Source organism: Leptonotus elevatus, chromosome 16 (genome assembly GCF_054856555.1).
Source record: "Leptonotus elevatus isolate MCC_2025b chromosome 16, RoL_Lele_1.0, whole genome shotgun sequence".
NCBI classification, from domain to species: Eukaryota; Metazoa; Chordata; class Actinopteri; order Syngnathiformes; family Syngnathidae; genus Leptonotus; species Leptonotus elevatus.
In genome coordinates, this window is record NC_141254.1 from 5,189,488 (window position 1) to 5,203,464 (window position 13,977).

Below are 13,977 nucleotides of genomic sequence, written 5' to 3' on the forward strand. Positions count from 1 at the left end.
CGTCGACGCAGCTGCAAGAAAGACCTTAAGGGAGTACTCTTGCAAAAAGACGTCTTTGTAACCTTACGCTGAAATTGCATGATGAAATAATTACGTGGTATGTGGTTTATGTGGTAAATAATGACTCTTGTAGCTCTATTCTATACACTTGTTGCAAGGTTGTAAAATTCCAGGAACCCTGCATGAGAATTAATGGTTAAGTAATTTATGGAAATTCATGGAAATATATGGACATTTTGCAGGAACTAAATGCCGATTGCAAAATTTCCGTACAGGTTAGTCTACAGCATAACAGGGCACTTGAATGGAACTGGGAAATATTGTGGTATCATCTGCTCACAAACACACCCATATAATAATCGAAAAATTCCTCAGATAAAGTTCAATGCACAATATTTTCAAGGCTTTATACGAGGGATGGGCGAGTACCGACACCAAGTATTGGTATACTCAAAATTAAAATAACAAAAAATAGCATTAATTTTGTGTAATTTTAATGAAAAAATGCTACTTTACATCGGGATATACAGGTCCCCTTTAACTCATTCAATCTCAAAAACGTGTTTACATATTTTTACGTTTTTTTTTTATGCAAGAGCATACAGAAGGCTTTGATGCAGCTACTGACATGAGAGGTGGCTTAAAGCAATGGTAGTGATTAAAAAAAACGCCAGCGGGTGGCAGCAGAGTATAAGAGATCAGCCAGGGCTATGTTGCAACAAGCTCTTTTTACCAACTGTTTTCAACAGGAATGTGAATATTGATAAAACTTAGCTATATACTAATGCTAATTGCTGCAAAATCAGTCAAAATCCAGTAAAACAGCCGGGAGCGAAGGGGGTTGCTCCAGTGATAATGGCTGGGAGTGAATTAGTTAAAATAGGGCTGCAGCTAATGATTATTTCTGTAATCGAATAATATGTTGACTATCCTTTATACTCAATTAATTGCATACATTTTTTAATTTCCATCCCTTTTTTCAAAAGTGGACATTATTTAAAATCAACAGTGTAATTAATGTGTAATTATGATTCACTTACTGGTTCGGTCTGTAACGCAAAGGAAAATAAGCAACAATTTTGATCATTGTTTTCCAAAGTAAGCAATTGTTTTTTGGGGGTTAAAGATAACAGTGGGGAACAATTTGAAAAGAAAATTCCGATGCTGATTAAAACTGATTTCAGTTTATCTAGCACGTTAAGTATTATCTCCACAGATTACCCTTCAGATAAGCACATTCCTGCTGATTAGCTGTAGTAAGAAGAGCTGATTATACGAATGGACTCATCCACAACTATTTAACAACTTGTTTGTGCAGTCACAAATAAGACAATGGGTGTGAGGTGTGTGCAGCTCCCAATAGTTCAGTATTATCAATATCTGCAAACCTAGCATAGTAGGAATTAAGAGGTAGTAGTGTTAAATACCATAACAATTTTTTTTTCATATCTCATTGTATGTCAATATTTGAATCTTTTTAATAGTACAAGCACATATCTGTCAAGTACAGTATTTTTCATAAGAAAATTGGGATGTGTAGTTTAAAAACTGAAAAAAAGAAGAAGTTAAAAACAGCTGTCAGACCTAACTCAGCAGAAACTGTGTAATCAGTATGCGTTCATGGAGGGCTAAATAAATCGGAGAATATTTCCTGTTGAGGAGCTGAAATTCGGAGCATTTGGACAATTTTAAATTTGATTCTGATATCGGTCTGAAGAAAAAAGTGGTATCGAACATTCCTTAACGATAGCGTATCTTCATTATTGTTTTTGAAATCAGAGTGGGAAGCATTTCTTATAAATGTGCTGATGTGCTTTATTTGCTGTCGAGAGCGGCACAATTATAATGTAACGCTAAGAAGGTGGTATTATCCTATTCTTACTGTTACTACTCAAACAATACGAAGTGCTGCTCATGATGGACGGTAAAATGAGCAGGTGATCAAATTCCGTATTGCAGTTTCTCGGAAACAATTTCAATTGTTTCATGGATCTGTCAGCAGGCTTTTGTGGTCACAAGCTGTTCTCTTGTGTCATCGCCGCTATCTTTACAACACAGCGCGTCAATCCCTGGATAGCGGTCAATTTTTTTCCTCCCCTCCCTGATTGAAGCTAAATGTCTTGTAGAGCAAAAGCATCAGGTGAGCAAGCAAGAAGACACCTGCAGAGGCACTGACAGCCATGCTAATTAGAGCTTACATTTAATGACTCTTAGTTAATGAAATCCGTTCCTGGTAAAATGAAGCAAGAGTGATTAGGATGGTAGAGCGAGCGAGTGGTGTCGGGGGTGCGGGTGGGGTGGGGGTGTGGGTGGGGTGGGGTCGGTTATTGTCATTTAGAAAAATGCAGCTAAAGAAGACAGCGGAAGGGAAGAATCATCATCCAAGGCTTTGAAATTAAAAGATAAGATCCACTCGAGGATGGCGTTTCTCGGGATTATTTTCATGATTACATTAAAATAACACTTGTTTGGTGCGTGACATAAAAACTGTGACGATGATAATCCCTGTTTTGATTGACACTTAATTGTTTTTATTTTGCGGGCATTTTTTTTTTCCCAGACTATCACCAGCATCAAACAAATGAAGACAACTTGCACCTGTCTCCAGTCAAACACCGACATTCATTGTCTCACAAATGAGCCCCAAACTAGTATTTTTCATCACAATTTGTTGTTTGTGCTGGGATTTAAATCCTCGAGATTGATGGTAATCCCCTCCAACAAAAACCTTTTAATCCCAACACCATAAAAATACCAACGGTCCCTCTTCTCTGTGCACCTGGATTCTTTTACTCGCCTATTGCGAGAGGCGTTACAATATGGAGAGGGTGTAGGACGGGCTGGCGATGGTGAAAAGGGGCCGAGCGAGTGGGGGGGAGCATGCTGCATAAAATACGCCGATTTTGTGTACTGTTTCCCCTGGTCAGGCCTTTTCATGGAAAGGGAAAGAGGGTGGCTGTTGATTTAAGACGCACAAAGGAGGCCCTAATCCTTTCAAGGGAACCAAATCAGTCTATGGAGAAGCTCGTTCAAAAGGAAGCCTCCCTGTCAAAGCTATTGAGACCCCCCGCCCACCCCCCACTACAATGAATGCCACAAATCAAGCCTGGAGGGAATCAAAGGCCAGAATGTGGGAAATGCGTCTGCGCTGAGGAAAAACGCAGCCGAATAAGGTAGACGAGGACGCATTAGCAGTAACCGGCCCAGTTTCTGAGGGTCACAAACCTCATATTGATGCGGCCCCTCCGACCCCCACCACCACCACATTAAACAGGAATGTCCATTCACGAGGGGACGCCTCCATTAGCCAGGAGCTAGAGAAAATGAGTCTGCTTTTAACAGCAAATTAGTGACTTGATAATGAGGTCACATGTGGTGTTAGCACACACAGGCCATAAATAGATGCCTTGCCCGCCCTTGTTTCAGTCCGTGAGAACATCTTCCAACACACAGTTTAGCAGATTGCCATGACAATAACAAAACAACAAAAACAAGTAAGACACCTGTGTCCTTCTCAAATTGCTTCAGAACAATATACAAATAACATCAAATGTGCATACCTTTAAGTGCAGCTGTGCTGAAAAATTTCTCCGAGCTGGCATCAGAAACCTGGAAAAAGAAAAACAGACATTTTATTATCTAACGAATTAATACAACAAATAGAGCCAAACATTACCTGAGGAAGTGCGACCATTACTTCATAATTACAATTCTGATTATTATGTTTAAATGAGAAAAGCTTTAAAAATAATAATAATATTGTATTCAAGTAAACAAAGAAAGTGTCCCAACCTTGCCGTGCCACAATTTTGTCGATCATTAGATACAAACGTCAACAAAACTCCTCCTCTAATGACATCGCCTTCAAACTGCACTATTTTGTTACCCACTTGGTGGCGCACTTGGTCCGCCACTCGACAGCACCGACAGCATCTTCTCAGTTCAAATACAATACGCGGGTATAAAAGAATAAAAGAAAGCAGAGCTTAAACATCGAGTCAAATTTTTTAAATGTGCCTTTTTCCCCCTGATGTAAAAGATTATCGTAGTTTTAAGCGTCTGCTGGATTTGGTCAAGGAGAAGCAGGACAACACCCGATGAAAAGCTGCACATGTGGAGAACATCGCATCATATTTCCACTTAAATAAAAATATAAACACACTCATTAACAAACATGTAAAGACTTGATCGTTATGTTGACGGGAGCATTTCGATGAATTGTTTTCAGGAATGCGCAGGGTAATATGCGCGTCTTCAATGAGTTAGACATTAAAGCACTAAAAAATAATGCTATATATTAAATACATTTGGTATTCATTCGCAGACAAATCACACTTGTTAAATGACAGCATATATCAATATCAATCAATATCTGTCAATATCTAAAAACACAGTAATGCGCCACCACACAAATGAAGCGAGAAATAATAATAAACTACCAGCGTACCTTGAATGTGACAATGAAAACAAACACTTTTGCCAAATGTGACCTCGTTTCACATTCTGCGTTTTGTTTTTAAATTGTATAATCCACACAACCGGCGACGAAGTCTATTCCGTTCGCGTCGAGGACAGCCATGCGGGGGAAGCGAAAGGTGATGAAGAAGAAGGATTCCAAAAAAAAGCCGTTCAACGACTGCGCCTTTTGGACAAAGGGAACCATGTGTCGCGGTGCCGTCAGCTTCTTTCTACAGCGCACGACGAGAGGGACACACAAGATCCCTTTGGTCGAGCTTGTGTTGTTTCCCCCCCGTCACTTATATATTCTCCAGAATATCCAAAAGAACGAGATCCGGGAGGTTTGTGCGAGAAAAGCAATCCGACCAGGCGCGCAAGGAAAAGAGGCGCTCAAAAAGTGAGCAGTGATTCACGAGCCAAGACGGCTTCTTTTCTCGTTTTGCGGAGGGTGTCTGTCGTGGATTCCGTGGTCGTTGCGCACGCCTCTTCTAAACCGATCCAAAGCAAGCACACAAACTCTCATTCATCAGGCGACTGGCTGCCGGAGAGCTGCTGCTTGCTGCTGTTGGTGTTGCATTCACGGTCGCTCAGGTCCACCCACTTCCGGATCTACAGCAGCAAACACATCACGTCTTTTACCTTTTGCGTAAAATGGCGCGCAAAAGGGGAACAACCCCCCCTTCCCGACGTGAGACAGAAGAAGACTGCGACTGCGAGGAAGATTGTTCAGCAAGAAGAAAACGCGGAGGGGAGAGCCAGACAGAAAGATCTGCTTTCTTCCACTGTAGACTGCGTGAGATGATGTCAGGCACTAATGAATTCCCCACAAGGGTGCCTGCCGCTGCTTCCATGAGGGGAAGAAAAACAAAACGCTCCTTCATGAGCAGCGTGCACCTCTTTTCAGCCCACAGGCCATGTCTTCCACTTGGATCAACTCCCACAACGCAGGCCTGAAGGGAGGTCAACTGTTAATATAAAAAAGCACTTAAGGTCGTTCAGCCTTCAATGTGAGCTTTGAGCGCTCTGTGCCCACCCTGACAAGGCTTATACTATAACCTCACAAGCTGCTACTTAACGGAACTACAGAGTCTATAATTATGTGATAACTTTATAGAACCGTAGAGGGATTTAAAAATAAATAAATCTCAGTTTATTTGCTCAGGGTCAACCTCGGAACAGCCATGCCGGAGGTGGCAGAGCTCAGCAGTTGGCCATAAGGGCCCCACTTAAGCTATGTTTCCACAAAGCAGTGCACTTTGCTATGAAGGTTCTAGTCTCTCCTTCCCAATCTTTATTATAATATTTGTTTTTAAGTTTCCATTGCGCCATGGCTGTAGTAAGCTTTTTAGGGTAATGCATGCCATACATAAATATAATGTGGGCAGGTGTTTCGACTCATTTCTAGACTCCCAGGTAAGCAGAAGAATCGCAGTGCCGATTGAAAAAGGTGGACTAGCTTCAGTTTTTCAGCCCACCACCGAACTTTGAGTAAAAGTAACACAATCTACTCCAAATCCATATCGAGTGGGTTAGAATAACAAAACAGCATTTTGTCTACAATTAACCAAACATGTATAATATGACAGGAAGCCAAATTACTAGGAGAAAACCTGCGCAAGCACGGTGAGAACAAGCAAACTCCACACAGAAAGTCTGGATTTAAACCCAGAACCTCAAAGCTGCGAAGCAGAAGTGCAAACTAATAGTACACCTTCATTCCAATCAGACTTAGTTCAACAAAACTTGACAGCGATTGGCTGGTGCCCAAATAGTGGTTCTTTGTTATTTGTAATGGAAGAGCCAATCGTAAAAAACTATGACCTGTCAAACACGTTTGTATTGAGATTCAGCTAAGAATAGCCTTTAAGTAGGCTAAAGATAGGATATTTTCGTGTGGTGTGTGCAAACTCAGGTGGCGTCCATCGTCCAAGTGCGTGAAGTAGCAAAATTGCTAGCCGTAGAGAATAAAATGAAAATGCCATAGTGAATGGCAACGTAAGATGGCCGCCGCACACACAAGTAGCTCTTCTGAATAGAGCATGCGCAGAACACAAACAAAAGTTGTGTTTAAAGGAGGTACCCCAATACACCTTCATATGACCAAATATTCAGGTAACCCAGGGGTCTTAAGAGCATATTCAAGTTTTGTCATATGACCGTCTCTGTTTAAACATTCTTAACTCGATTGCTCCCAAAAGCGTATAAAAACATTCTATTTTAAATATTGCCATGGTCCCAAAAACGTATTTATAAGTTTTTTAATGTTTTATTTTTATTTTTTTATGCTAGAGCATCCAGAAAGCTTCTGACCTGAGGAGGTCGTTTAAAGCAATGGTAGTTATTTAAAAATAATAATAATAATAAATAAAGGCCTGCAGGTGGCAGCAGAGTGATGAAAAAAGAGACAAATCATTATTTTGGTAGGTTCCATGTTTTTATAGCAATAGAACAGAATATTGTGTGGGCCTTGCAAAATCTGTCCAAATCTAGTAAAACAGCCGAGAGCGAAGGGGGTTACTTCAGTGAAAATGGCTGGAAGTGAATGAGTTAACGTAATCTTTACGTGAGCAGTAATGACACTTTTCCTTGTTAAAATCCCAAACAAAAGCTGGACATTCCGGCGTAAACCTCTTAATGGCACAAACCCTTGCACCAATAGCTTGTCTAATGAGTATTAACCCACTGGCAGGGAGGTCAATGAATGCACAATAGAGTCACACTGCAAAGTCTTTCCCTGCCAACTCCGCTCCAGCAGCAACTGCACATAAAGCAGACTTTAGCTTATAACTGCGATGCGATTCCATCCCTTGCTAAGACAAAAACGAGGGCACATTGGCTGGAACTGGCCTTCTGAACATGAAGTCATGGGAAATGGGCTTAACAGGGCCCAGTCAACCAAATCCTGAAACAGTGGAGGCAACACATTTCTCTAAAATTGCAGTCAGCTGCTCAAGCTTTAGAGTATGGATATGCGCTCTCATGTGGCTGTTTGTGGATGACACAAAGTAAAGAATGTTAAGTACCACCCAGAGGCAGTAAGGTTTGGTCTCAGGTGGCTAGTTGAAGTCCAGCAACTTGGTTTAGCTCTAGGGGAAGACATGCTGCTCATAAAGGACCTCGGAGAACCTCTACCTCTGTTTATTACATTATTACGTCACCATGCTTGTTTACTGTACATCGTGTTTCAGAGATGTAATCGGGAAGTCACCTTTCCCTTGCAAGGGTAAAAGATCATTGTGATCTTTTGGCCGAACAACAACTCTTCATGCTTAATCAAATCATGCAATACAATTGTAGTTATTCATGTAGTCTCTTTTTAGAATGGAAAAAAAAATAAATGAGTAAGAATCACGATTTGGCCTCAAGCACATGGCTCCCAAATATGTATTTACATAACTTCAACAGCCATAAAAAGTCCGCCAGTCCAGCAGCAGCCGCAGCAGCAGTGGCTATGAATGAGCTGCTGTTCTTTATTTGAAACGCTTATAAGATTTGAGTGCAACCACCAGTTTGTGATTACAGCCACACTGCCAAACAATCAGTGTTCAGATTCCTAACTACACATTATTTTTTAATTCCAATGAAATTCTGACATGAGATCAGCACATTACACGTTCTCGGCTTCCTTCCTTTGGAAACATCATCTGCACATCACACACAATGTCTTGATATATTCTAAGTGTCTTACTTATTGTCTGGTCTCAAGCCATCTGTCATCAGCTCCTTGACATTTTGTCATATTTTATTCCTTTTTGGGATGGTGAAAACGGCAGCCTGTACTTTCTCCCTCTCACAAACAACCGAGGTTCAGTTTTACAGGAACTCTGTCCTAGATTACAATCACAGGGGAAAGCTTTATGAGCTTTTCTGCCATTACATCAAATGCAACCTCGTTTGAAATATTACTGATAAGTGTAACATGAGTGCACGGCGCTGCACGCAATCTCGTATGTTAAAAGCTCTTATTGCATTTGTCTCGTGATTCTGGGCTTGTTGCAGTGCCCCTTTTAAACAGACATCATCCCTTTGCATAACAATCTTTTGAGCAACTACCATAGTTTCTAAACCAAGTGAACGTCCTCACTCGAATTACCTTATGCAGTATTATTAGTTCTTATATAATCGCAATACTTTTAGCATTGCCAAAGTTTGTGCAGTCACACCTAGCAACTCTTAAATGGAAACATTGGCACAGATGGTAGCACTACAACAATGACACCACAAATTCAAGACGTCACATGAAAGCGGGATGCTAATACAAAAAGACTTCAAATTATTAGCCGTTTCTTAATTAGCCTTTTTGTTGTTCTTACGCCCTTGTGAACCCGTGAAACGTCATTAGCTGTGGCCCAAGTATGTTCCAATTAAAAGTACGAATAAACTTAGGGAATACGTGGATGTTGTTCTTGCTAGCTAGCTTTAACCAAAGATGCATCGGTTTGATACGTGCGAAGGCTTGGCTAGGAAAATATACCAAGATGCATTTTGTGCTGCCATCATGGAAAAATGTCAGAGTTGGTGGAAAGTTAACAAGTAAAAAGCTTTTCCAATTTACAAAGAGACTCACGTTCCTGGGCAGAACATTCCAGCGTATGTGGTATATGGACATATTGGCAACCACAAACACTCGCTGCAATTGAGTTGACATCACAGAGAAATCAAGTAAGTACATAAAGCAACTAATGCTATCAGTTAACAATAATCTGTGTTCAACAGAACTCTATGCAAAGTCACTACAAGCTAATTTGGCTAATATCCAAAACCTAAATATTTGCATCCACACACAAACCTGGAAAGTCTTCCTAGTCCATACTTGTAATAGTTTCCTATCAATGCTGAATGTCTTATGATTTCTTTCAAAATTCAAAATAATTTTTTACAGTCATTTTATCCAGCCTTATCTTGCAAAGCCTGCGCTAGGTTGTCAACGACAACTGGCTCTAATCTCTACCCCCTCCCGACAAGCAGCACTGACAGGCCCTTTCTTCCCAATTCCTCAGACACACAGCCAGACATAAATTAATCTGTCACTCACTGCTATTATTAATGTGAGGAGGACACACGGCCATGCAAGCAAACACATACTCATACACAAAGAGACAAGTACATCCAGCCTTCAGAACCAAACTGGGACACCAAGGCATGCCAAAAGTAGAAGGAGAAAAAAAAGACTACAGGAAAAGCTGACGTCTTGTTTATTCAACTGTCTCAATCAAATATTCTGAAATGGAAATCTACAAACTGACTTGTGCTTTAGCATTAATCCTGAATTAACTGTCTATGCACAATTTCCTCAATTTCTTTAAGCGTTGTTTATCACCCAGAATGGGCCTGACATTCTGTAAGCATTACGCTAATGGGTGAAAGTGTGTCTAATTCAACGGTTATTCCTCTAAAAGCCTACCCTTTGTGCGTGTATTGAGAGAAAAAAGATACGAGCCTCACGTCACGTGTCAGCCAGGGGAGTAAGGTGGAAAGTAGTTCTTCCGCTTGTTAAAAGCCTTTAGAGACAGCGTTATCTGCTTATCTGTCCGTGGCCTCTGAAAGCAAGCCAGTGCTGTGGGGGTTCAAGATAAATAGCCTGATCAATGGCCGACATTATCTGGATCTGGTAGGCAATAATCAGATCCAGTTGACATTGTGGGCGCTGAAAGATCTTGGCTGTCAGCAAAAACAAACCTACTTCACTGACCATCAGCGTAATGTCGCTGCCATGGGACTCGCTTTGGAAAAACAACATAGACAAGAAAATTGGTTTAACCTTCCCTTTCTCAAAGGCTTTTGCCTCCATCCCATGCACCCCCACGCACTGTGTCTCGTCGCAAGAGAAACGGGAGACCCTTTTGCTTAAATTACAGACATTGCTGCGGAATGTAGGCAATGGGCCGGGATGTCGTCGATAATTTCAGACCAGTCAGTCACTTACTCCCCTTTCGACTCGCCTCAAAACACACAGCATCATGCATAGCAGACAGGATTTTCGCGTCATGTTCCTTTAATGACAGACTCCCAAATCGAAGGCAATATTATTTTTAAAGGGCACATCTCCATCTTTATGACTGTAAGACACGTGTTTCCAGGGCTACAATTCAGTTTGGATTGCCACGGTACGAATTGTAAATCCATGATCTGGCTAGCAATTATAATGCAGGCCGCGTGGAGGCAGGATGGTGATACAATATGACAGTACAACAAGAACAACAGTTTGATTAAATGCCTTAAACAATGCCGCAAAACACAAATGGGTGTAATGGGACAATCCTTTGTCATGACATGATCTGGAAACAAGAATCCAAACAGCTTCGATTCATTGCTCCCGTTTTCTCTTCCAATTCTGTCATGACAAGGAAGTAACAGACTAACATACAAAAGTGTGTCTAGCTCTATCCTAAACTAGCAGTCTTTAATGTACTATAGGGCCTGGAACCCCAATAAAAGGGGTCTAAAATGTGGAATGGTAAAGATACAGAGACTTTGGGTCCCTTTACTGTGGAAATGCCAAGAAAATGTGAACTTGTTGGAAACAGGGCCCTTGGTATATGGTAGGAAAAACTCTCTCAAACGTTTCCTGGCATAAACCCGCAACCTGTAAAAAGTGAATTGGATTGGACGGGACAGTCCTTGCCACCGTGTTAAACTAAGACGAGAGGCATATAAGTTGCTCATATTTATATATTCAATCTGGAATTGAGCATTTTAGAGAGCAGTGATAGTTCTTTATGATACACGTGATCTAGTTTTATTATCATTAACCTTGATTTCCTTGAGTTCTTAGCTCACTTGTACTTTTTTCCCCGTGTTTCCTCGAAAATGGCGTTACATGAACATTTTGGCATTAGCAGTCGAAATGCTGCATGTGTGTTTGTGTAGGACGGTATGTTTCGTACCTCGGTTTTTGGGCCCCGGCTCAGTACATTTATGTTATATTTTAATGCAAAAAAAAGAAAAAAAATTCAAATGTAGCTGTTTTTTTTTTGTTTTTTTTAGCTCGTCAGCAACAACTGGATGTTTTACTGTACTAAATAATATAATGTCACGCTCTTAAAATAATTGCATAAGTCTTTTTTGTTGGTTTTTTTCCTTCCTAAATCATCAATTCATGGTACAAATAGTTCCATTTTTTGTGTTTCCTGAAAAATCTGAACCTGTCCATCGCATCTCTGCATCACTAGTCAGGTTTCCATCCAAATGTTTCAAAATTTCTAAGCTGATTTTGTGAAAATGCGAAAAACGGTCATGCGACTTATGCCCGTTTCCATCTATTCTTCCTTTGCAATTAGTGAGAGGAGACTGCACCGCGAGATGACGTCATATAAAAAGACATATCATACATCATTCTCAGCCATGTACCTCTGTTTGAGACTTTTCCACTTGCTTTTGAGTATTGTCCACAGCTTGTGCTTCACCATCATTTGGTTTTGTAACGGTTGATAAACAGTTATGTTTGTTTGCTATTTTCTGTATATCTTACTTTATCATCCGCCATTTGTTTGTGACTACAAACGTACGTGTGACAGAGTATCCGGTCAAAATGTGCGACGTATATCTGGTCTTGTAGTCGCTTATTCGCAAAAGCTGTTTCCATAGCCAAAATGCGTTTTTCCTTTTTTTGATACGCTTCAAAATCCACCCCCTCCAAGCGTAAAAACTTTTGTGCAAATTTTGGGCCTTTTTTTTCTTCTCAAATTTGTGGCGTTTCCATTCAATTTCTTTTTCGTAATTCTTGAAAATTTGAAGAAAAATAGGTGGATGGAAACCCCACTAATGACTGACTTGATATAACACAATTAATTTGGTAATTTGCTGAAGCACAATTACTTTTCCAAGAAATGTCTTGGCTTCTTCAGTGTAATTGTCTACCTATAGCACCATTTGATTTCAGTCACAACAAATAAGCATTATAAACCTCTTTACACCTGACCTCAGTTCTCCTCTTGAAGCATTACATTGTAATCATACTCAGAAAGAGACATTCAGAAGTGCATGAAAACCCCCAAAGCACTTTCATTTTTCCTTTTCTAATCTGCACGTTGTTATATCTGTGGGGACCCAGCACACATCTTAGCAATGTTCAAAAACCGTTGTGCTGGAACCACCACCACATGGGGCTTTGTTTTAATACCAACTAAGAGCAACTGTGCTGGCAGGGATATTATTTTCCCTTTTTGTTTCTTTTCTCTCAGTGGAGCAAGGGAGCAGGAGGACAAGAGAAGCCAGCATGATAAAGGACCAGGAACCAGAGGAGTAGAGAGTTAGGAAGAAAACAACACAGGAGGAGACAGAGGAGTGCAAGACAGGACAGACAATCACCCAAAGAGGGAGGCAGCGAGGAAGAGAAAACCTGCTGTGTCTTTTAAAAAGGAATGACTACAGGAAAGTACTGAGGAAATCACCACTGAGACCTTCTATTAAAACCCGTCTGACCCTCTACAGACCCCCTGAGCAACACCCGGCTGGAGCAGTGCAGGCGACGGGATTAGGCCTCTGAATTGCTCTGTCAAGACCATTCTGTCAGGCATCAGAAGAGACAGCCCTTGTCATCCCACGGCACCCCCGCCCTAACACTCCACTCACACTTGCCTCGTGCTACACTCAACAGCTCCAGAGTGGGAGCTCATGATAGTCCCTCCAGGGGGACGCAAGATGTGCCATGGACATCGAAAGCCAGCAGGGAGGTCTATGACCAACCCTGCCCCAACCTTCCCTCTTTTCTTTTTATGTACAACCTCGTTATATCACATCAGACCCCTGCTGGTCATTGAGGGGTATCTAATTGTATTATGCAGAGCTTGAGCAAGATAATGTCGACAGTAAACTTCCTGGGAGGGCTGACAGATACATCGAGATAAGTGTGGTGACACATCTAAAATTTTATGCAACTAGCTGATTTTAAAAGCAGAAGCTAGATTCGTCATAAAACAGGTATGTCAAGCCTGCAAATCAGTTAAGATAGCAGTTGACAGCTAATTTTCCATTTGGTTAATTTCCAAAAATAACATACAATAGATAATGGGGGTGTGCATCTCCACAAAAGCAATTCGATACTGTTTTCGGTATGTAGGGTGCAAAACGATTCAAGGACGGTTCGATTTGAAAATGGAACGCTTTGATTGGTTCGACTCAATGGGATTACAATTCCATTCAATATGGTACGGTTGAGTTGGAGATGCAGTGAATTTATAGTTGGAATTTTACATACATTTGAATGAAGTATTGTAAATGTGTCATTACTTTCTAAGACGACGAAAACAGACGGTTCGATACGAAAAATATCTTCCGTTTGCAAACTACCCGGCTACGTGTAGACAATACCTCAGTCAAATGGCTAGTGAGGGAAGATTTTTGTTTCATACCTGTCCTTATATCCTTATTAATTGTGAAAGAAATCACCTGGGGTGCTGTTAGATTAACTACAGTATGGTTTTACCTTTATAGTTAAGAGACAACTGCTTGTGCTTACAAACAGTAAGCTGAAAACATGGGGCTGAATTTGTACGTGTTTGAAGATTGTGGCTAGAG

The 13,977-nt window shown here is 40.9% G+C and overlaps 1 protein-coding gene across 7 annotated transcripts in view; it reads right to left on the bottom strand.

The window, feature by feature from the left end:
* auts2a (activator of transcription and developmental regulator AUTS2 a) overlaps nucleotides 1-13,977 on the bottom strand; it is a 385,883-nt gene that overhangs the window by 39,799 nt on the left and 332,107 nt on the right. For all 7 annotated transcript variants that reach the window (XM_086097994.1, XM_086097993.1, XM_086097990.1 and 4 more), the window contains one exon: nucleotides 3,561-3,609. In XM_086097994.1, the coding sequence (XP_085954120.1) occupies nucleotides 3,561-3,609 (49 nt within the window). The remainder of the gene's footprint in view (nucleotides 1-3,560; nucleotides 3,610-13,977) is intronic.